At 52.8% G+C, this 24,315-nt stretch overlaps 1 protein-coding gene across 1 annotated transcript in view; it reads left to right on the top strand.

Moving 5' to 3' along the window:
• PDE2A (phosphodiesterase 2A) overlaps positions 1-19,915 on the top strand; it is a 156,104-nt gene extending 136,189 nt beyond the window's left edge. Inside the window, exons 15-31 of the mRNA XM_038766628.1 lie at positions 178-217; positions 558-621; positions 1,086-1,164; positions 1,562-1,739; positions 3,495-3,607; positions 6,047-6,124; positions 6,660-6,782; positions 7,348-7,418; positions 8,134-8,256; positions 10,177-10,264; positions 11,015-11,062; positions 11,541-11,615; positions 12,992-13,091; positions 14,611-14,723; positions 16,027-16,065; positions 18,233-18,339; positions 18,477-19,915. Of these exons, the coding sequence (XP_038622556.1) occupies positions 178-217; positions 558-621; positions 1,086-1,164; positions 1,562-1,739; positions 3,495-3,607; positions 6,047-6,124; positions 6,660-6,782; positions 7,348-7,418; positions 8,134-8,256; positions 10,177-10,264; positions 11,015-11,062; positions 11,541-11,615; positions 12,992-13,091; positions 14,611-14,723; positions 16,027-16,065; positions 18,233-18,339; positions 18,477-18,678 (1,641 nt within the window). The 3' untranslated portion in view covers positions 18,679-19,915. The remainder of the gene's footprint in view (positions 1-177; positions 218-557; positions 622-1,085; positions 1,165-1,561; positions 1,740-3,494; positions 3,608-6,046; positions 6,125-6,659; positions 6,783-7,347; positions 7,419-8,133; positions 8,257-10,176; positions 10,265-11,014; positions 11,063-11,540; positions 11,616-12,991; positions 13,092-14,610; positions 14,724-16,026; positions 16,066-18,232; positions 18,340-18,476) is intronic.
• Positions 19,916-24,315: the final 4,400 nt, after the last annotated feature.

Raw genomic sequence — 24,315 nt, 5'->3', positions numbered from 1 at the left:
AGTTCCTGGGAACATGACCCCGGAAAGCCCCCTTCCCCACTCTGGGGGAACCTTCCATCCAATGGTGAGGGGAAAAATTCAGCTCATCGGTCAGGGCTCAGGGGTAGGAGGATGTCCCCAGTGACCTCTGGACTGTTCTGTCCTGCCTGAAGGGTCTGGGTCTTCTGTCTCCCACAGGCTCTTCTGCAAGTGGCCAAGAACCTCTTCACTCACCTGGGTGAGTGTCCTTGCTGCTGTGTCCATCACACTGGGAGGCCGGGGAGGACGGGGAGAATGAGAAGGCATTGTAGGGTCCCCCAAGAACCTCTCCCTCTTAGCATCCTACCTGCCAGACTAGGCCTCCCCACATACCCCATTCCAGGAACCAGGTTGGTTGTGTTGACACCTTTGCCCTTCGCCTGGGAAAAATGGACTGAATGAATTAAAGAATGACTGTCTGTATCTCCAAAGTGTCTGCCAGGCCATTCTGTCCCTACTCCTCCTCGTCCCCTGTCCACTCCTGCCCCTCCATCACAGCCTCTCACTTTCTCTCTCACTTTCCTCTCTCTGCTCCACAGATGATGTGTCAGTGCTGCTGCAGGAGATCATCACTGAGGCCAGAAACCTCAGCAATGCAGAGATGTGAGTTGCAGGATTCTTCATGAAAGTGCCCCCAGCCTCATACCCCTCTCCTCCCTGGTTGGTGCCCCTGGCCCTGTCCCCCTCCTCCCAGAATGACTCCAACCCTACCTCCTCCTCCTCCCTAATAGCTCTGGCCCTGCCCCCCTCCTCCCAGAACCCCTGCTCCTCTTTTCCCTGGTGCCTCAGCCCTTGACCCTCTTCCATTGCTTGCCCCTCCAGTCCTGCCTCATCCTCAGGCCCCTAGATTTCCCTAGGATGGTCCAGTTCAGCCTTGGGCCTCAAGTGCTGTAGGTCAGATCCAGGAGCCTCTGCCTCCCTCTGTGCTTGGATCTGGACCCCAGTCCACCCCTTCCACCCCCATGGACCTCTTAGAGGAGGAATTCCCACCCTGTAGGGAGAGGCCTTGATCTAAGAGGAGTTACTCCCATCCCACCCAATCCCCTGACTCCCGCCATGTTTTCTAGATGCTCTGTGTTCCTGTTGGACAGACTCAACCATGAGCTGGTGGCTAAAGTGTTTGATGGAGGTGTGGTGGATGATGAGGTGGGGGCCACTGTGCAGGGAGGGAAGTGGGTGTTCTATTGTGAGGGAGGGGAACTGAGGTAGGGTCTGCTGGGGATAAGGGACTGGGCACTCTGTGAGGAGAGGGGAGGAGGGGGTGGGGGCTACTGGGTGAAAAGGACTGGACACTCTGGGGAGGGAGAAGAGGGTGAGGAGGGTGGTGTGTGGGGGAGGGGTCCCTGGGTGGGTGATGGAAGAGGATGGGGTAGAGTACTACTAGATGGAAGCAGAAGTGAGGGGTCACAAGAGGGGTTGTTAAGGGTCTTCTAGGGTAGAAGGGTAAATCGAAGAGGCTGGGGTTGAGGGCTGGATTCAACCTTAACCCTCTGATGCTCTCATCCACTTGCCTGCCCATCCCCACCCCTCACTGTGCCCTCAGAGCCAGGAGTTCCGCATCCCGGCTGACCAGGGCATCGCTGGCCATGTGGCCACCACGGGCACCATCCTCAACATCAAGGATGCCTACTCCCACCCACTGTTCTACCGTGGGGTAGACGACAGCACTGGCTTCCGCACCCGCAACATCCTCTGCTTCCCCATCAAGGATGAGAACCATGGTGGGCATCCGGGCTGGGGGATCTGCAGGGCCTGTCGGGGAGGACAGGACTGGGGCAACTGCAGAAGCCAGGGGGCTGTGGGGGTGGAGAGGACGGGGTGGCAGCAGGGGACAGGGGAACTACAGTTCTTGCAGGGGTGGGGAGGACTTGGGGGGTGGCCAGGGCCAGGGGAGCTGCAGGGCAGGCCAGGGCAGAGAGGACTTGGGGAGTTGCCAAGGAGCTTGGTAGTGGCCTGAGCCTGCAGAGGAGTATTATAATAATAATACTATAATAATGAATAATAATACAATAATTATAATGACTATTATCATTATTATATTTGTTATGCACTTACTATGTGTCAAGCATTTTTCTAAGTGCTGGGCTAGAAGCTAGTTTCCCACATGGGACTCACAGTCTTAGTAGGAGAGAGTAGGATTTAGTATTTATTAAGTGCTTCCTGTGTACAGAGCACTGTACTAAGTGCTGGAAAAGTGTGCAGGGGTGGAATTGGCCATGGTTCCCTTCATTCTGGGGCTCACAGTCTGTGATAAGTGGGAGAGAAGGAACTGGAGACAGACACATCATGAGTGATGAAACAATAAAACACCAAAACAGCCTAAAACATAGACACAAACAAGCAAAATAAAAGCAAAATCAGTAGGATGCTGGGGCTAGAGGAGCAGAATTTCAGGCTCCTGGGGACTCAGTACGGAGCACACCCTCAGCCACAGCGACCACTATAGCAGTCACCAGTCTTCCTGGGGTTTTATGGAGTCTTCAAGATGTGCCTCATTCTGGGAGTGTTTTTCTCTTTCCCACCAGTGGGATAGGGTCTCCTCGATGGCATGGTGGAAAGCTAGTGCCAGCCTCCCGGGGAGGCAGTGGGGCTGGCACACAGTAGGAGCTTTAATTACAGTGGCCCAGCAGGCCCAGAGAATGCTGGGAGCAGGGGCCTTTGGTGGTGGGAGGAAAGATAGCCATTATCATGCTTACTTTGCTCAACTGGAAAACAGGGGCACTAGGTGATGTCGAACAGGATTTGGGGGTGAGGAACAGCAGAGGATGGGAGCCGGGAGGTAGGGATGGGGGGCCAGGGGTTGCTTAGCCCAGATGTGAGATTGACCTGACCAGGAGGCACATGCCCTTATTGACTCGTAGGTGAGAGCCCTTTCACTAGAGGCCAAGCTGTGTCCGCCAGGCTCAGGCAGCCCTTGACCCCTCCCCACCCTTCCCCCTACACAAGTGTTGACCAGGGGCCTGGCCATTCCTTTTTGATGCCAGAACTGGAGGATCACTGAGCTGGTAGGGGCAGTCAGTCAATCATATTTATTGAGCGCTTACTGTGAGCAGAGCACTGTACTAAGTGCTTGGGAGAGTACAGCACAACATAACATATATTCCCTACCCACAATGAGTTTACAATCTAGAGGGACTTTAGGAGTGGCTTTTGCTGATCCTGAAGCAGCATGGCTTAGTGACCTCGGAGTCATAAGGACCTGGTTCTAATCCCAGCTCAGCCACTTGTCTGCTGTGTGACCTTGGGCAAGTTGCTTAACTTCTCTTTGCTTCAATTTCCTCATCTGTAAAATGGGGATTAAAACTGCCAGCCCCACACGGGACATGGGTTGTGTCCAATCTGATTAGCTTATATCTACAGTAGTGCTTAGTGACAGTGCCTGACACACAGTAAGCATTTAACAATTACCATGAAAAAAAGAAAATAACTCACCCCTCTTTATCCTCCTCCTGCCCCCCACTCGATGACCCCCTCAGAAGTCATCGGGGTGGCCGAGCTGGTGAACAAGATCAACGGACCCTGGTTCAGCAAGTTCGACGAGGACCTAGCCACAGCCTTCTCCATCTACTGCGGCATCAGCATCGCCCACGTGAGCACCAACCCTGGCTGGGCTCCATCCCCTGTGCCAGGCCCTCACCCCTAGCCTCTGTCTCCTCACTTCTATCCCTTCTTCCCTATACCCACCCTCCATCCCTCTCCTATGTCCTTTGTCCCTTCTCCCCTATCCCTTCTCCCCTGTACCCATCCTCTACCCGCTTTCCTCTGTTCTCCATCTCCTGCACTCTATTCCCTTTCCCTTGTCCCATTCTCTAGTCCCTTTCCCCTCTCTAATGCCCTCTATCCTCTCTTCCCTGTCCCATATCCCCATCTCCTTTCTCTTCTCCCCGACCTCTATCCCCTGACCCTTTCCCCTCTCCCTTATCTCTTCATCTATGATCTCTTACTTTCTGTCTCTTATCTCCCCTACCTTCTAACCCTATCCTTTATTCCCCATCGCCTCCTTTTATACCACCACTACCACAATCCTTTTCTCCCACTCCCTATCCCACCATCTCCTCCTGCCCCTTCCCTCCCTTTACCCTCCAGTCAGAATGGCCCCACACTCCACCCAGGGCTGGGGTGTAATTGAGGAGGGGGCCTGTGGTACTTGAGATTCAGAAAGTTGTAATTGGTAATGGAGGGAAAAGATTGTAGGGCAGTGAGCGTAGCCCCTTAAGGGGGTCTCAACTCCAGATTCCAAGCCTCGGGACTCACATCGCTGGGCATGTGACAACCAAGAAGCTGTGGGCTGCCAGATGCTACCAGGTCCAGGTGAAGGAACCAGAGGGAAATCCATGGCACCTCCCCACTCTACTCTCCAGACATCTAACAAACATTCCAAGTTCTGGTACAGTTTCTTTTAAGACCCAAGCACAGAGAAAGAGGAAAGCTAAACCAGTGTTTACACTACATTTGCTATTCAGACTTCAATATGTCCAAAGACAACCATATTCCCTGTGACACACAAAGTTGCAAGCATGGCCCTGTAAAGAGCACGGGCCTGGGAGTGAGAGGACCTGGGTTCTAATCCTGCCTTTGCTGTGATCTTGGGCAAGTCACTTAACTTCTCTGAGCCTCAATTTTCTCATCTGTAAAATGGGGATTTAATACATGTTCTCCCTCTTACTTAGACTGTGAGCCCCAAGTGGGACCTGATTACCTTGTGGTATCTACCCCAGCGCTTAGTACAGTGCTTGGCACAAAGTAAGTGCTCAACAAATATCATTATTATTATTATTCATTCATTCAATCATATTTATTGAGCGCTTACTGTGTGTAGAGCACTGTACTAAGTGCTTGGGAAGTACAGATTGGCAACATATGAGACAGTCTCTACTCAACAATGGGCTCACAGTCTAGAAGGGGGAGACAGACAGCAAAACAAAACAAGTAGACAAGTGTCAATGCCATCAGAATAAATAGAATTATAGCAATATGCACATCATTAATAAAATAGAGTAGTAAATATGTACAAATAAAATAGAGTCATAAATATGTACAAATATATACAAGTGCTGTGGGGAGGAGAAGGGAGTAGGGCAGAGTGGGAGGCGAGGAGGAGAGGAGGATTATTATTATCATCATCGTTATTATTATGGGTACCCCTGGGTCAACACATGGAACAGGATGTCTGGCAAGACACCAGAGTACGCCCAGGAATCAGGAGGAGAGGGAGCAAAAATTCTGCTACTGAATTTGAAGACTGCCTGGCTTATTAGCTTGCCTATCAAGAGAATTCTGGGAAATGAAGTCCTTGTGCCTCTGGAAAATGTAGTTACTAGGCAGCAGGCCCTGCAAGTTTCTTTGACTTCAGTTCCATCTCTAATAGGAGCCTGGACATTGTCACACACAGGATCTTCCCATACTTGGCAGGAAGGTGGAGATACTAACAAGAAGGTGGAGATGTTGGTGGGAAGATAGACACATTAGCAGGAAGCCAGAAACTTTGGCAGGAAAATGGAGACACTGGCAGGGAAGTGGAGACACTACCAGGAAGGTGGAGAAATTGGCAGGAAGGTGGAGACACTGGTGGAAGCTGGAAACGTTGGCAGGGAGGTAGAGGCATTGGTGGGAAGGTAAAGGCATTGGCAGAAAAATGGTGACTATCAGAAAGAAACATTGGTAGGAAAGAAGAGACATTGGTAGTAAAGTGGAGACTATAGAGGGAGGTGGAGACGTTGGTGGGAAAGTAGAGACACTGGCAGGAAGTAGAGATACTGGAGGGAAGGAAGAGACATTGTCAGGAAAGTGGAGATCCTAGCAGGAAGGCAGAGACATTGATGGAAAGGTGGAGACACTGGTGGGAAGGTGGAGACATTGGCAGGAAAGAGGAGACACTGGAGGGAAGAAAGAGACATTACTAGGCAAGTGGAGAACCTGATGGGAAGGTGGAGACTTTGGCAGGAAAACAGAGGCACGGGAGAGAAAATAGAGACATAACGGGGAAGGCCAGAGGTCCTTAACACACTGCCCCCTCTCTCCTTGGCAGTCCCTGCTTTACAAGAAAGTGAACGAGGCCCAGTACCGCAGCCACCTGGCGAACGAGATGATGATGTACCACATGAAGGTGACCCTTCAGCAGGGCAGGGGGGCCTGGGCTTCAGGCTTGGGCCACTCCCCCCCAAGCACTGCCATGGCTCCCTCCTGAGTCATGGAGGAAGGGGTTGAGAGTGGCTGGGGGAGCCGGCCCCTCCCACAGGTCCGGGGGGAGGGCCAAGCCAGGGCTGCACCCCTGGGCTGCAGAGGCTGAGGGGAAGAAGCTGAGGGGATGGAAGTGAAGATGAACGGATGGGGCTGAATGGATGAGGCAGACAGGATGGGACTGTACGGATGGGGCTGAATGAATGGGACAGTGCTGATAGGGCAGAGGGGATGGGGCAAAACAGATGGGGCTGAATGGATAGGGCAGAGGGAACAGGTCTGAATGGATGGGGCAGCTCAGACGGAGCAGAAGGGATGGGGTGGAAGGGATGGGGCAGAGGGTTGGGGAGGAGTAGATGGAGCTGAACGGATGAGGCAGTCAGATAGGGTGGAGGGGACAGGGAAAAGAATATTGGCCTGTAAAAAAACCCCCATCCTGTCTTAACCACCCTTCCCTCCAGGTCTCCGATGATGAATACACCAAGCTGCTCCGGGACGGAATCCAGCCCGTGGCCGCCATCGATTCCAACTTCGCCTGCTTCACCTACACCCCCCGCTCTCTCCCCGAGGATGACACCTCCATGGTGAGGAAGCCTCCTAGTCCCCCTTCCCATTTTTGCCTCAGCCCTTCTTCTTCCCCATCCTTTCTTCTCTCTCCCTGCCAACCTCCTCACTCTTTCATAACATCTCACAGGTTACGCTGCAAGCAGATACACTTGAGGGAAACTTGATCTTGTGGGAGCAAGAGGGGCTGCAATAGGAGGGATTAGGGTTAGATCTCACAGAGACTTCCCAACTGTCAGACAGGGATGCTCGGAATGGATGATCAAGAGTTACGGGGGGAGGTGGGTCAGTTTTGCCCAGAGGATGGGGGTCCCCTCAGACTGGAGCTCTGGAGACAAATGCCTCCCACACTTTGGGGAGCTTCTGTTCACACAAGGAGGGGAAGAGAGCAGGGCAAGAGACCTTCTGACTCTGCTGGAAGCTGGACCTGACAGGTGGAGACCCTTGAGGAACCCCAGGGCTGGAGCCAGGGATGATCTTAGGGGAGTCAGAGCCCCTTGCTGAGCCCACCAAGGAAGGAAGAGGGAAGGCAGCTGAGGGTGGTGATGAGTGATGGATGCATTGTGCCCCTCCCTGTTCCCTCAGGCCATCTTGAGCATGCTGCAGGACATGAACTTCATCAACAATTACAAGATTGACCGGCAGACATTGGCACGGTGCGCCTCCCACCCCTCAGCCCCTGACATCCCACCACCACCTCTGTGTCCTGGTCCCACCTCTCCTCCCCAATGCCGCCTCTGTACCCCTGAGCATACAATTAAGCCAAGTCTTCATTATCCATGGCATGGCGATCTGGGAGATGGAAAGCCACAGATAATCCACAAACTTCATTTTCTTAGTGTCGACCTAGTCTCTCCTCCTAGATGCTCATTTCAGGTGGGCTGGATTTGAGCACCCCTCCCCCAACTTTACTCCAGCCTCCCCCATACCTCAGGACCACCTCCATCTCAGACTGATCCACCCCAAGAAGCTGACAGTCTGTGTGTGTGCCCACCTTATCTGCTCTATCAGATGCTAGCTAGGGCCTTGGGTAAGGGCTGAGGAAAAGACACAGTCCCTGCCCTTGAGGGGCTGACCGTCTGATGGGAGAGTCAGGAGCCACAGCAACACTTGTCTTGAAAAAAGCATCCAAGGAGGCCAATTAAAGAAATAGAAACACCTCTAGAAACCGCAGCACCATCCCCTAACCCCTGACCCTCAGAGACGGAGACACCAGGCTAAACACACAGATTATGGCAGAGTCTAGAGTGACTGCAAGCTTTGGAGTGAGGTGTTGTCACCCAGGGTGGGCTTCTTGGAGGGGGTGGGCCTCCAGGAGGGAGTAGGCAGGCAGTCTGGAAGTTCAGCTCTAAAGGGTGGTCTCCTCTGCAGCTTCTGCCTAATGGTGAAGAAGGGTTACCGCGACCCCCCCTATCACAACTGGATGCACGCCTTCTCTGTCTCCCACTTCTGCTACCTCCTCTACAAGAACCTGGAGCTGGCCAAGTATCTCGAGTGAGCCCCTTCCAACCAGGCCGGTCATCCAGCTGAGGGGGAAGTGGGCCCAGCCCCTGGGGAGATTTGGGGAGGGGGGTGGAGAGGGAGACAGGTGACTGGATCCCAGCTCTGTGGGTAAAATGGGAAAGGGATCTTGTTCTGAGATAGACTCTCCAGTGCCCCCAACCCTAAGCTCTGGAAGAAGGGGGGGCCAGGACAAGGTTAAGCAGTGTCCCCAGAATGCTCATATTTGTGGTCTCCCTAAGTCCATGCTGCCATCTGAGCTCACCAGTACAAAGGTGTTTTTGTCCGTCAATCATTCAGCCAACAGTATTTATTGAGCACTCAACTAAGCACTTGGAAGAATACAATAGAGTTTAGTAGATATGATCCCTTCCCCTCAAGGAGCTTAAAATCAAGGAGGAAAGACAGATATTAAAATAAATTTCAGGTAGAAGCAATGGAGTATAGGAATATTTACATAAGTGCTAAAGTTGGGGTGAAACTGTCAGCAATTGATATATATTAAGCACTTTGTGTGCAGAGCTCTGTACTAAGTATTTGGGAGTATAAAATACAACAGAGTTGGTAGATTCATTCATTCATTGTCGTATTTATTGAATGCCTAGATTATGCTGCCAACTTGTACTTCCCAAGCGCTTAGTACAGCGCTCTGCACACAGTAAGCGCTCAATAAATATGATTGAATTGAATGAATGAATATATTCTCTACCCACAGTTTAGGTTGCTACCAAATGCTCAATAATAATAACAATAATTATTAATAACAATAGTACCTGTTAAGAGCTTACTATGTACCGAGCACTGTACTAAGCTCTGGGGTAGATACAAGTTAATCAGGTTGGACACAATCCCTGATTAACAAAATCCCCATTTTCCAGATGAGGTAACCGAGACCCAGAGAAGTTAAGTGACTTGCCCAAGGTCACACAGCAGTCAGGATTAGAGCCTAGATCCTTCTGATTCCCAGATCTGTGCTCTATCCACTAAGCCACACTGCTTAGGTGACAAGGAACTACTGAAGTTTCAGGTGGGAGACAAATAGAGTGGGGAGATTAGAGATTAACCAGAGAAGGACTCCTGGAGGAGACGTAATTTCAGGAGGACCTTGAAAATGGGAAGAGCAGTGGTTTGTTGGATGTGGAGGGAGGATGTGAGCAAGAGGGTGGTGGCGAGTGGGACAAGAATGAAGAACAGGGGACTCGAGAAGAAGAGTGAGTAGGCTGGGTTGAGTGTGAGAACTGGGGTGTAGTGGGAGAAGAGTGAGGATAAATAGGAGTGAGGGAGCTAAGTTGAGGGTCAGCAGTTCCCACTTGTTGCGGAGGTTTTTGAAGAGTGGGGAGATGTGCATAGAACTGTGTTTTAGAAAAATGATCCAGGCAGAATAGTGAAGTATGGACTGGAGAGGGGAGAGACTGGAGGCAGAGAGGGCAGCGAGGAGGCTGATTCAGTAGTTGAAAAGGGATATGACAAGTTCCTGTACCTGCGAACAGGAAGGGGGAGATTCTGGAGATGTCGCAGAGGAAGAACCTGGGGACAGACTGACTATGGAGGTTGAAAGAGAGGGAGCAGTCGAGGATCACCATCCCCCTGCCTCTCAGCAGAGACACTCCCCTTGATCCTCTTGATGGGGAATGAAGGGTTTGTCCTGAGTTCAAAGACCTCCATGATCTCCCCGCCTCTCGCCCCCCACCCAACCCAGGAAGTTGTTCCTACAGCGAAAGGGGTTCAAAACCACATCTAGTTCCACTGCTCTGGGTGGGAGACCAGCAGTCCCATCCTCCTCCCACTCCCTGGGACTGGACCCTGCCACCATCTCCAGAGAGGGCAGAAGTCCAGGCTGGTGGCTGGGGTGGCTTGGACATCTTCCCCTTTGACTCCAGCAGTCCTCCCTTCTGTTCCTCATACACTTTCCAGGGACATCGAGATCTTCGCCTTGTTCATCTCCTGCATGTGCCACGACCTGGACCACAGAGGCACCAACAACAGCTTCCAGGTGGCCTCGGTGAGACTTGGCCCCCATTGGCTTCTCCAGGGCTGGGGGTTGGGATCCAGGCATCCAGTAGGGAAGGGGCGAGCCGATCCTGGCTTGGCTCGGGACATACCTAGAGTCCGCACACCAAACATCTGAGCCAAACCTGCCACTGCTTCCTCTCAGATTCTGTGGGCTCCAGCCACTCTGAACCCTAATTTATCTCCAGATTCTGCCCTTTGTGCTTGGGGGTGGGCAGACATGCTGGGCAGGGGACAGCCAGACACCAGAGGGGCTGCCTGCCCCTTTCCCCCATGCTCCTCCCTCCTGCAGAGCCACCGGCTCCCTGGGCATGATGGTGCCCATCATCCCTCTGGACTTCTTGCTCTGGGGAGAAGCCATTGTTTCTCCCTGTTGTTGGGGCTCCAAGCCTCACTCACCCCAGGCTTCTGACAAGGCATGGGATTTTCTGAGAGGGGCTGCAAAGACCCCAGGTGGTCCCTGGATCCCGACTACTGTATTTGAGCACTGCTTCTCCTCCTAGAAGCCCCCCTCAGCCCCTGCCCCTGGCCACCATTCTCTACAAACTGTCAGGATCTGCATCCCCTGAACTTCTCCTGTACTACTACCACTCAGACCTGAGCTCAGAGACCCCATTGCCTGCTGCCCAAAGCACCCACCTCAGCTTCATGTTCCCCCTCCCATCCCCAGTCTAGCAGGAGCTGGCATGTCCTGCTCTCCACCCCCAGCCCTGCTGACTGTCAGGTGTTTGTTCTCTTTCAGAAATCCGTGCTGGCAGCACTGTACAGCTCAGAGGGCTCCGTCATGGAGGTATTGGATTAGAAGCATCCAGAGCCCCCAACACCCCCTCTCCACTGTCTCTCAGGGAGCCCTGTGGACTGCTCCTGACCCTGCCCTGGCAAGGCATGGAGGCGGGGAAAGGGAGCAGTGGACCTCTGTTATCCCCTGCCCCTTCCCTTTCCAGCATTGGCAATCACCATGGACTCAATAAAATCCCTGGGATGGGAGGGACCTTGAAGAGTCTTCTTACTCATCCCTCTGCCTCCTGGCCCCATGCAAATTCCCTCCTGGGTTCAAGAGGCCTCCACCTGGCCCCTTGATCCACTGTCATGCATCCTGCCCTCATGGTTCTATCTGTGGTGTAAACTGCATCCCTCCTGTTGCAGTCCGATCTCATTTTCTCTTACCTGTCCCATTTGCAGGACTTGCCCTGGGAGTAGGGGTGGTGGGGAGATGGGTGCAGTGACTGATACGGAGCCTGGGGGCTCTCTCTGCTTGCCTCCCTCAGAGACATCACTTTGCTCAGGCCATAGCCATCCTCAACACCCAGGGCTGCAACATCTTTGACCACTTCTCCAGGAAGGTAAAGAGGGGCTGAGGTGGAGGGGAGCCCTCTTGGGCTGGGGGATTAGGGTTATCATCATCATTATTAATGTTAGCATTATTATATTTGTTAAATGCTTACTATGTACCAAGCATTGATACATACTGAGTACATTGATAGTACTGGAGTACTGAGGTACAAGCACTGGAGTAGATTCACATTAACCAGGTTGGACACAGTCCAAATATGAGGGAGTAGGATTCAATCCTCAAGCGCTTAGTACAGTGCTCTGCACACAGTAAGCACTCAATAAATACAACTGAATGAATGAAGAGTTGAAGAAACTGAGGCACAGAGAAGTTGACTTGCCCAAGGTCACAAAGCGGACCTTGGGGGATCAAGGATTAGAACCCAGGACCTCTGGCTCCCAGGCCCATGTTCTTTCTACTAAGCCATGCTGCTTCTCATGGTGGGTGGAGAGGGCATGATCATGACAGATCACAGCTTCCAGCCCGGGATCCAAATGGGGACCGGGGTGGGGGTGGGGGGTGGGGAATGAGGGGTCATGGCCTCAGTGCCCTAGCTGCAGCCTGAAATAGCCAGTTTCAACTTCTGCTTCCTCTTGGGGGCAGAAAAGTGTCAGAGACGGGTCAGACCCACAGACAACAGAGCTCAGCAGCCACATCCAGCCTGACACATCCTAGACTAGATATCAGGGTCCATTGGGTCAATCTGTGGGGGGGGGGGGGGGAGGGTATGACCACCCACGAAGGATAGCAGCCAGACCCTAGCATTGGACGGATTGGTATGCCCATAAGTTCCCTGGGGCTCTCTACACCCCAGCTGATCAAATCTCATGAATGGCAACGGACCTCCCTCCTCACTGTACCTCGCTCTCGCCTGTCCCGCCATCGACCCCCGGCCCATGTCATCCCCTGGGCCTGGAATGCCCTCCCTCTGCCCATCCGCCAAGCTAGCTCTCTTCTTCCCTTCAAGGCCCTGCTGAGAGCTCACCTCCACCAGGAGGCCTTCCCAGACTGAGCCCCTTCCTTCCTCTCCCCCTCGTCCCCCTCTCCATCCCCCCCATCTTACCTCCTTCCCTTCCCCACAGAACCTGTATATATGTATATATGTTTGTACATATTTTTTTACTCTATTTTATTTGTACATATCTATTCTATTTATTTTGTTAGTATGTTTGGTTTTGTTCTCTGTCCCCCCCTTTTAGACTGTGAGCCCACTGTTGGGTAGGGACTGTCTCTATATGTTGCCAATTTGTACTTCCCAAGCGCTTAGTACAGTGCTCTGCACATGGTAAGTGCTCAATAAATACGATTGATGATGATGATGATGATGATGACCTCCCTGGGGCAAGGAGCAGTAGTCTGGCCCCTGATTGTCCTCCCAACACCCAGGACTACCAAAGGATGCTGGACTTGATGAGAGACATCATCCTGGCCACCGACCTGGCCCACCACCTGAGGATCTTCAAGGACCTTCAGAGGATGGCTGAAGGTAAGGCCAGCCAAGCCCGAGGGTCCCCACCCTGTGACCCAGGATCAGCTTGACATGGACACAGACCTGAAATGTCCCTGGGGCTGGGAAGTGGGAGGAGGGGTCTCGGAGGGAGGGGGGAGCAGGGAAAGGATGGGAAGACCCCCAGTCTGGCTCGTCTTCCCCATTCCCTAACCTCTGGAATGGAAATCCAGGCTCTTTCACCATCCTAAACAGGCAGGCTTTCCTGCTGATGGTGCCCAGACCCTTGGGGGGTCTTGGATCCCTGATAGTACCCAAATGGCTGATGTGAGCAGACTGTCACTGATGACCAGAACCACTCATGGCCCTGGTGGCGTCTCAGGGCCTCAGGATGCTGTAAAAGACTGGGCCCATGCTGGTTCAACCCTCAGTGGCACTGAGGCTGCTGGTGGTACCCAGACTACTGTGGGCACCCAATCAGCTAATGGTACAACCCAACCCACAGAAGGAACAAGCAGCCCTTATGCATCACATATTCACTGATGATTTGCACATGCCCCAGCAACAGTGCCGTCATTCATTCATTCATTCAATCATATTTATTGAGTGCTTACTGTGTGCAGAGCACTGTACTAAGTGCTTGGGAAGTACAAGTTGGCAACATATAGAGACGGTCCCTACCCAGCAGTGGGCTCACAGTCTAGAAGGGGGAGACAGACAACAAGACAAAACATGTGGACAGGTGTCAAGTCATCAGAATAAATAGAAGTAAAGCTAGATGCACATCATTAACAAAATAAAATAAATAGAATAGTAAATATGTACAAGTAAAATAGAGTAATAAATCTGTACAAACATATATACAGGTGCTGTGGGGAGGGGAAGGAGGTAGGGTGGGGGGATGGGGAGGGGGAGAGGAAGGAGGGGGCTCAGTCTGGGAAGGCCTCCTGGAGGAGGTGAGCTCTCAGTAGGGCTTTGAAGGGAGGAAGAGAGCTAGCTTGGTGGATGTGCGGAGGGAGGGCATTCTCGGCCAGGAGGAGGACGTGGGGCGGGGGTCGATGGCGGGACAGGCGAGAACGAGGCCCAGTGAGGAGGTTAGCAGCAGAGGAGCGGAGGGTGCGGGCTGGGCTGTGGAAGGAAAGAAGGGAGGTGAGGTAGAAATTGTTGGGGGGTCGTGGGGAGGCAATTAACCCTATCCCCAGGGGCTGAGTGTCCTGCCTGTTGGTCTGCCCGAGGCGCTGTTCTCCAAGGCTGGGCAAGCAATGGGCCACTCCACTCCTGGGGACCTGGGATTGGAGGGGAATTGCGCCAGGGAGGCAATTATCAAGATGAAGGGGGAAAGGGGCTTGGTCATCATCCCTAAGCGTCCAATCCTCCCGCCCTCCCCAGACCTCGGCCCTTCGCACCTTCTTTTCCCCCGCCCCACTCTGCTCGGGGTCCAGTTCTCCCCGAACAGGGCCATGGGTCCCGTGCAGTTCACGGCCGTGCCCACTAGGTGGCAGGAATGCTCAGATTATCCCTCCCCGCTCTACGCTCCGGTCTGTTCCCCCGTCCCCAGTGGGCTACGATCCGAAAAACAAGCAGCACCACGGCCTGCTGCTCTGCCTCCTCATGACCTCCTGCGACCTTTCCGACCAGACCAAGGGATGGAAGACCACTCGGAAGATTGCGGTGAGTCCCTCGATGGGTTAGGAGAAGGAACACACCTGCACGCTCTCCCCACCCACGTGGTCACACTTGTAAACAGTGGGAAGGGCTGAGGTTCTGGGTGGGGAAAGCAGGGCTGGAGGCCTGGACTCCAGGTTCCTAAAGTTAGCATTCCAGCCAGGTTTTGGCCCCCTCCTCTAGCCCTGCCCCGTATCCCTCAGTTTCCCCACCTGTGAAACAGGGAGGATGATTCTGCAACCCTAGGATCATCCATTCCAACTCCTTGACTCTGGTCAGAAGTTCACCCCCTCACTCACTCCCCTGTTCTAGTGTCTGACCCCTCTGACAGCCAGGATGTCCTTGCCTTCCCTTGCCCCACCCGAGGAGTGAAGTAGCATGGTCTGGTGAATAGAGCACAGGTTTGGGAGTCAGAAGGATCTGGATTCTAATCCCAGCCCTGGCACTTACCTGCTGTGTGGCCTCAGGCAAATCACTAACTTCTCTGTGCTTTGGTTCCCTCATCTGTAAAATGGGGATTAAGACTGTGACCTCCTTGTGGAACGGGGACTGTGTCCAACCTGATTAGCTTGTATCTACTCCAGGGCTTAGTACAATGCCTGGCACATAATAAATAGAGAAGCAGCGCGGCTCAGTGGAAAGAGCACAGGCTTGGAAATCAGAGGTCATGGTTTTCTTTTCCTGACTCTGCCACTTGTCTTCTGTGTGACTTTGGGCAAGTCACTTAACTTCTCTGGGCCTCAGTTACCTCATCTGTAAAATGGGAATTAAGACTGTAAGCCCCATGTGGGAAAACCTCATTACCTTGTATCCCCCCCAGAGCTTAGAACAGTGCTTGGCACATAGTAAGCGCTTAACAAATGCCATCATTATTTATTTATCTATTTAACAAATACCATTTAAAAAAAGGCAAGTGCTAGGTAATAACGTAAGTACTTACTATGGGCCAAGCACTATACTAAGTGGTGGATTGGATACAAATTAATCAGGTTGGGCATAGTCCCTTTCCTACCTGGAGGACACAGTCTTAATCCCCATTTTACAGATGAGGTAACTGAGGCACAGAGAAGCTAATTGACTTGCCCAAGGTCACTCAGCAGGGAAGTGGCAGAGTCAGGATTAGAACCCAGGTCCTCTGACTTCCAGGTCTGTGCTCTTTCAACTAGGTTATGCTGCATCCCTGGGAGGAGCAGGGGTGGAGGGTTGGGAAGTTCCCCAGTTCCATGATCTAGTGGGGGGTCTTAGGCCATTTCCCATTGGGAAGATTGGGGAGGCTCTGTCATGCAAAACTGGCTTTGTTTCCCTCCAGGAACTGATCTACAAGGAGTTCTTCTCCCAGGGAGACTTGGTACGTGTCAGGCTGGGGACGGGCATGGGAAAGCTCTTCTTTCCAACCTTACCTTGAAATCTGGATGGGCAAGGGCCAGATAGGGATTGGATACCAGTGAGAGCCCTGGACAGCCTGGGGATGGGTGGGGCCGGGTTCCTAGGTCCTTGAGGGAGAGATGGAGGGATGGTCTGGGCTCTGAAAGGCCTGGGGGATGGGGGAGGTCAGTCAGTTATGTTTATTGAGTGCTTACTGTGTGCAGATCACTGTACTAAACGATTGGAACAGTACAATATAACAATATTACCAGACAGATTTCCTATGCACAATGAGCTTAGTCTAGATGGGAGGCAGATATTAATATACAAAAAATAAATAGCATAAATAAAATAAATTAATACAATAAAATTACAGATATATTTGTAACTTATAGTCCATAAGTTTCTAGACTGTAAGCTCATTGTGGGTGGGAAATGTGTCTGTCATATTGTTATATTGTACTGTCCAAAGCACTTAGTATGGTGTTCTGCACACAGTAAGTACTTAAGAAATACAATTGAGTGACTGTGGGGCTGGGGCGGGGAGGGGATGAGTAAAGAGAGCAAGTTAGGGCAACTCAGAAGGGAGTGGGAGAAGAGGAAAGGAAGGCTTAGGGAAGGCCTCTTGGAGAAGATGTGCCTTAAATAAGGCTTAGAAGGTGGGACAAGTAATTGTCAGATATGAAGGAAGGAGGGTGTTCCAGGCCAGAGACAGGATATAGGCAAGAGGTCAGTGGTGAGACAGACAAAACTGAGGTACAGTGAGAAGGTTAGCATCAGAGGAGCGAAGTGTGTAAGCTAGGTTGTAATAGAGTAGTGAGGGGAGTTTGGAGGGGCCAAGGAGATTGAGTCCTTTAAAGCTGGCGGTAAGGAGTTTCTGTTTGATGCTGAGGTGGATGGGTAACCACTGGAGGTTTTTGAAGAGTAGAGAAACATAGCCTGAAAGTTTTTGCAGAAAAATGATACAGGCAGCAGAGTGAAGTGTGGACTGGAATGGGAAAAGACAGGAGGCTGAGAGGTCAGCAAAGAGACTGTTGCAGTAATCCAGGCAGGATAACATGAGTGATTATATTGCTGTGGTAGTAGTTGGATGGAGAGGTAAGGGCAGATTTTAGCTATGTTGTGAAGGTGGGACAGACAGGATTTAATAATGAATTGAATATGTGGGTTGAAGGAGAGAGAGAACCCAAGGATAACACCAAGGTTATGGGCTTTTGAGACAGGAAAGATGGCAATGCCTTCAAGAGTGATGGGAAAGTCAGGGAAGACAGGGTTTGAGTGGGAAGATATAGAGTTCTGTTTTGTTCATGTTAAGTCTGAGATGACAGGAGGACATCCAAGTAAAGATGTCTTGAAGGCAGGAGGAACCGTAAGACTGGAGAGAGGGAGAGTGATCAGGGCTGGAGATGTAGATTTGGGTGAGCAGCCAGTGAGATAGGAGAACCAAAAGAGGACAGTGTCAGTGAAGCTGAGGTTAGATAATGTTTCCAGGAGAAGGGGGTGATCAACAGTGTCATAGGCAGCTGAGAAATGGATGAAATAGAGATGGAAGGGGAAGTGCACAGGAGCACAGCACTTACGTATGTAGGCTTGTACTCCATGATTTATTTCCCCTATCTATTTTATTTTAAAGCCTTTTCCCCTTTAGACTGTAAGTTCTTTGTGGACAAGGATCTAGTCTACCAACTATGTTATTCTGTTCTAGCCCAAGTGCTTAGTAAAGTGGTCTGCCCACAGTAGGCATTCAATAAATACCATTGGTTGTTTGAGGTGCATTGGTTCCAGTGCTTTGCTTCTGAGGGCAGACAGACTATCCTCATGGGCTGGGTCTATTTCTTTCTCCCACCTGCTCCTGATTGGTGGGAGGGGATTTTGGACAGGAGGAGCAAGTCACCTGCTCCATCAGGCAGCAGAAGACTCAAAGTGGGTGTGATCAGCCTGGCCCAAGTCCCCTTCCCCCATCCCTCTGGAGAGCTGCAAGCCCCTCCTGGTGGGTCCGGGGAAAGTGGCCACGGTCTCAAAACGCCGGGCAGGGCGCTGCAGGGAGTGAGGGGGGGTTATGCATGTGGACCTCTAGGTAAGGTGTGGGTTGGGGGGACGCTGGACCTGACCTCTGACCCTGCCCTCCGGCCCCAACCGCTGCCCCACAGGAGAAGGCAATGGGGAACCGGCCCATGGAGATGATGGACCGGGAGAAAGCCTACATCCCCGAACTGCAGATCAGCTTCATGGAGCACATCGCCATGCCCATCTACAGGTGCGCATGCGCGCCCGCTGGCTCCGGGCAGGATCGGCCTGTTCCTGCTGGGGAGGGGGCGGAGGGAGGAGAAGACAGGGATGGAAAAGGCCAGGGCCAGAGTGACAGCCTCTTCCACCCCTCGGGCTGATCCCCAGATTGCTCCAGGACCTGTTCCCCAAGTCTGCCGAGCTGTACGAGCGTGTGGCCACCAACCGTGAGCAGTGGACCAAGGTGTCGCACAAGTTCACGCTGCGCGGGCTGCCCAGCAACAACTCTCTGGACTTCCTGGATGAGGAGTACGACCTCCAGGACGGGGGCGGCCGGCTCAACGGCTGCTGCAGCCTGGACACGGCGTGACCTTCCCCACAGGGGTTGCGCCCACAGGCACGTTCCCTCTGGGCTCTCCAGGGAAAGGACTCTGGCTCCATGTCCCCCTTCCCCTTCTCCCCCTGCCCTCTCAGCTCCAGGGAACCACACAGGGAGGCGGGTGGGGGCCGGGGTCCTGGGGCTCCCTCCCCTCCTCCACCTAGACCAGCTCGTGGATACCGTGGAATCTCATGGAATCTATTCCAGATGTTTCCCAGTTGTGACCTCATGTGCCCCCATACCCCTCCCGCGTTTTCTGAGTGATGGGATGTCATACCTAGAGATAGGCCAGAGATCCAGATGGGGCGGGGAGAGGGAGACCACAAAAGGGTGAAAGAGGCAGAGTTGGGTTCCACAGGGGGTGCCAAAGAATGGACTTAGATATCTCTGAGTGCCCAGAAATATGGCACCCCCACCCCCAGGAAGGACTTAGAAGTCTACGTGCAGGACTCCCAGTATGCCCAGAAATTTGGCACACACTGCCCCCCTACCCCCTCACGCAAGTGTCCCCCCCATAACCATCCCCCACAGAGCTGGGAAGGGAGCAGAAGGTGGAGGGGCAGGGATTAGGGCACATCAGTTGGGGGAAAGAGGAGGGTCAGGGTTTATTGGCGCCCCCAGGACTCCCAGAGACCACCCCAGGGCCCAAGCTCCTGCACCCCTCCAGGTGGAGCCCAGACACCCCAATCTCCAGAAAGGACAAAGTGCAGAGGGAGATTTAGGCAGGCTTCCCCAGACCATCCCCAGTCCCCTTTCCACCCCGGCCCCTAGGCCATCCCAGCTTGGGCCAGCAAACTCTGCGCCTCCTTGTCCACCCTTCGGCCAAGACCGGGGGACGAGCAGGACAATTCTTGTCAGGAAGAAACCATGGGTCCTGCTGGCCCTGGTCCCCCATCTCCCCATTCCTCTGGACCCCCCGTTCTCTCAGGTCATCGGACCCCGGGCCCCCAAATTCCCTGGACTGCCCGGGGAACAGGAGCTGGGGGCCGCCGGCCCTTCCCTTCGTGTTTCCCTCCTCTGTGTCTCTGAGTCCACATCGTGGGGGGCGGGAGGGCAGGGCGGGAGGCTGTGCCAGAGGCTGGGCTGAGGGCCTTGCCTTACCCTCTCGAGTGGCCTTTGCACGGAGGCATTTTTGGTCCTGACTCCACGGAGCCCCTCGCCACTGTGTCCGTGGTCCTGTGGGCTGGTCGCTTTGTACATGAGAATAAATCTATTTCTTTCTAATGGACCCCATGGGGCTCGAGCTGCATGGGGAAGGGGAAGGGGCTGCTCAGGCCGAGAGGTCCACTCGAGGGGAGGGAAATTCCCAGCTGTGCACTTGGCAGGGGATGAGAGAGGGGTGGCATGAACTTCATCTGCCTGCATGTATTTAGGGTTGGAGGAGGGGGTCACCCAAAACAGCCCCTATCACGGCAGGACCGAAGGGGCAAGGGTCCACACGGGCCAGAGTATGGGCACTCTCCGCCGCTTCCCCCATCCTACGCCGGCCCCGGGCTAGGAACATCTCCTTCCTTGGGGCCCAGGACCCAGGGCTCTCTCCTGCCTCTCTGGCAGGACCTTGGCTTCCAACACCCTGAGAGGAAAAATTCATGATCCCATCCCTGATGATCATCTGTCCGCCTGTCACCCCCTCCACTCCCCATCCCGGACCTCCACAGTTCCACCCACTCATCACTCCAATAGCAAAGACCAACCTCACCCCCCGACCTCTGACCCTGCACCGGCCTTGCCCTGGGGCTGGACTCCCACAGGCACCACCCTCCCCTCTCTCCCCACCCAGCTTGCGGCCACAACCTGAGCCTGCCTGGCAACTTCCTTCATTTCCCCCCTACTCCACTATCTCTTTGCCCTTTTCTCTCTTCCCTGAGTCTAGAGAGATGCTCACTCTCATTTAGAAAAAACAAACAGAAAAATAAATAGTCAAGAACAACCGAACAAGTAGCACTAACTGTGTAATAGTAGTTACTATGTGCAGTAAATTTCATTAAATGCTGGGTGAGAATTAAGCAGCAGGGATGGGGAATTAGATAAAGTCTCTCTCCTTCAGGGAGTCTTGGAAAACCACCTCTTTCATCAATCTAAAAATATATTTCATAACTGCTGGCTGCTGAGGAATCTACAGTGGTGGATAATTGAGAAGACTGCATAAAAAAGAAGCTGCAAAGTCCAGGGTTTCTCTGGTGGTTTGCAGAGGCAGATGCTGGACTGGGAAAATGAGGAGAGGAGTGGGAGGGCTTGGCTGGGGAGGTGGGGGTGAGTGTGGAGGCATGGAGCTGGTGCTGAGAGACAGGAGGGAGACAGCAGGGGCAGTGAGGGAGAGGGTGGGCCGCAGGTGGGTTAGAGCCATCCTGGTGGGCGACAGTGCTGGGGGTGAGTGTACCTGAGGTGAGAGACCCCAGGCTGTCACACACAGAGGGTTGGGGGATCCAGACGGGAGCCGGGGAGCAGGATGAGGAGGCCCAAGAGCAGCAGCAGCAGGGTCAGATGGGTGGGAGCCACCATGCTGGGTGCTGTGTGGAGAGATCAATCAATCAATCAATCAATCGTATTTATTGAGCGCTTACTATGTGCAGAGCACTGTACTAAGCGCTTGGGAAGTACAAATTGGCATCACATAGAGACAGTCCCTACCCGATAGTGGGCTCACAGTCTAAAAGGGGGAGACAGAGAACAGAACCAAACATACCAACAAAATAAAATAAGTAGGATAGAAATGTACAAGTAAAATAAATAAATAAATAAATAAACAGAGTAATAAATATGTACAACCATATATACATATATACAGGTGCTGTGGGGAGGGGAAGGCGGTAAGGCGGGGGGATGGAGAGGGGGACGAGGGGGAGAGGAAAGAAGGGGCTCAATCTGGGAAGGCCTCCTGGAGGAGGTGAGCTCTCAGGAGGGCCTTGAAGGGAGGAAGAGAGCTAGCTTGGCGGATGGGCAGAGGGAGGGCATTCCAGGCCCGGGGGATGACGTGGGCCGGGGGTCGATGGCGGGACAGGCGAGAGCGAGGTACAGTGAGGAGATTAGTGGTGGAGGAGCGGAGGGTGCGGGCTGGGCAGTAGAAGGACAGAAGGGAGGTGAGGTAGGAGGGGGCGAGGTGATGGAGAGCCTTGAAGCCCAGGGTGAGGAGTTTCTGCCTGATGCGCAGATTGATCGGTAGCCATTGGAGGTTTTTGAGGAGGGGAGTGATATGTCCAGAGCGTTTCTGGACAAAGATAATCCGGGCAGCAGCATGAAGTATGGATTGAAGTGGAGAGAGACACGAGGATGGGAGATCAGAGAGAAGGCTAGTGCAGTAGTCCAGACGGGATAGGATGAGAGCTTGAATTAGCAGGGTAGCGGTTTGGATGGAGAGGAAAGGGCGGATCTTGGCAATGTTGCGGAGCTGAGACCGGCAGGTTTTGGTGACGGCTTGGATGTGAGGGGTGAATGAGAGAGCGGAGTCGAGGATGACACCAAGGTTGCGGGCTTGTGAGACGGGAAGGATGGTAGTGCCGTCAACAGAGATGGGAAAGTCAGGGAGAGGACAAGGTTTGGGAGGGAAGACAAGGAGCTCAGTCTTCGACATGTTGAGCTTTAGGTGGCGGGCGGACATCCAGATGGAGATGTCCTGAAGGCAGGAGGAGATGCGAGCCTGGAGGGAGGGGGAGAGAGCAGGGGCAGAGATGTAGATCTGGGTGTCATCAGCGTAGAGGTGATAGTTGAAGCCGTGGGAGCGAATGAGGTCACCAAGGGAGTGAGTGTAGATTGAGAACAGAAGGGGACCAAGCACTGAACCTTGGGGAACTCCCACAGTAAGAGGATGGGAGGGGGAGGAGGAGCCTGCAAAAGAGACTGAGAAAGAACGACCGGAGAGATAAGAGGAGAACCAGGAGAGGACGGAGTCTGTGAAGCCAAGGTCAGATAACGTGTTGAGGAGAAGGGGGTGGTCCACAGTGTCAAAGGCAGCTGAGAGGTCGAGGAGGATTAGGACAGAGTATGAGCCGTTGGATTTGGCAAGCAGGAGGTCATTGGTGACCTTTGAGAGCGCAGTTTCCGTGGAATGAAGGGGACGGAAGCCAGACTGGAGGGGGTCGAGGAGAGAGTTGTTGTTGAGGAATTCTAGGCAGCGCGTGTAGACAACTCGTTCAAGGAGTTTGGAAAGGAATGGTAGGAGGGATATGGGACGATAACTAGAAGGTGAGGTGGGGTCAAGAGAGGGTTTTTTTAGGATGGGAGAGACATGGGCATGTTTGAAGGCAGAGGGGAAGGAACCAGTGGAGAGTGAGCGGTTGAAGATGGAAGTTAAGGAGGGGAGAAGGGATGGAGCGAGAGATTTCATAAGATGAGAGGGAATGGGGTCAGAAGCACAGGTGGCCGGAGTAGCACTTGAGAGGAGGGAGGAGAGTTCCTCTGAGGATACCACTGGGAAGGATGGGAGAGTAGCAGAGAATGTTGAGAGCCGGGGGGTTGGAGAAAGGGGGGAAGAGACTTTGGGGAGGTCGGACCTGATGGATTTAATTTTGTTAATGAAGTAGGAGGCCAGATCGTTGGGGGTGAGGGAAGGAGGAGGGGGAGGAACCGGGGGCCTGAGAAGGGAGTTGAATGTACGGAAGAGCTGGCGGGGGTGATGGGCATGGGTGTCAATAAGGGAGGAGAAATAGTTTTGTCTGGCAGAAGAGAGGGCTGAGTTAAGGCAGGAAAGGATAAACTTGAAGTGAACGAGGTTGGCATGGTGTTTAGACTTTCGCCAGCAGCGTTCAGCAGCTCGAGCATAAGAGCGAAGGAGGCGGACAGTGGCAGTGATCCAGGGCTGTGGGTTAGTGGTGCGAGAGCGGCGAAGGGAAAGGGGAGCGAGCGAGTCTAGCTGAGTAGAAAGGGTAGAGTTGAGAGCAGTAATCTGAGAGATGGGGGGTGGGGGGAAGAGGTTACACTGGGGAAACCAACCGAAACAGAAGTTCCTCCCACCTTCACCCCCACTCTGCTGTTATTTCCAAACCAGGAAACAAGGGACTTAGGGAGTGAGGGATACTTCCAGACAGCGTCAGTCCCGCCCCACACTGTACTGCCCTGACCTCATGTCCCGGGTCAGAGCGAGGTCCCCTACATATATATATTTACATATATTATAACATAATATAATTGTATAACAATAATTATATAAGAATCCTAATTATTAATAATTATAATTTAATGGTAAGGTTATATTATAATGTATCCTATCATATTGTAATGATATGCATCTATTATATTATAATTTGATAATATGGTGATAATTAGTAATAATATTATTGTTGTTATAGTAGAATGTGATAAGCGCTTTACTATGTGCCAAGCACTGTACTCAGCGCCACTTCTCAAGAACTTCCAATGGGTTGCCCATTCACCTAAGCATCTAGCTCCTTACCACCAGCTTTAAAGCATTCAATTTTTTTAAATGACATTTACTAAGCGCTTACTATGTGCAAAGCACTGTTCTAAGTGCTGGGGGAAATACAAGGTGATCAGGTTGTCCCACGGGGGGCTCACAGTCTTCATCCCCATTTTACAGATGAGGGAACTGAGACACAGAGAAGTGAAGTGACTTGCCCAAAGTCACACAGCTGACAAGTGGCCGAGCCGGGGTTTGAACTCACGACCTCTGAC

Source organism: Tachyglossus aculeatus, chromosome 2, assembly GCF_015852505.1.
Source record: "Tachyglossus aculeatus isolate mTacAcu1 chromosome 2, mTacAcu1.pri, whole genome shotgun sequence".
In the NCBI taxonomy this organism is placed as follows: Eukaryota; Metazoa; Chordata; class Mammalia; order Monotremata; family Tachyglossidae; genus Tachyglossus; species Tachyglossus aculeatus.
This window is presented reverse-complemented; position numbering and strand designations above follow the sequence as displayed.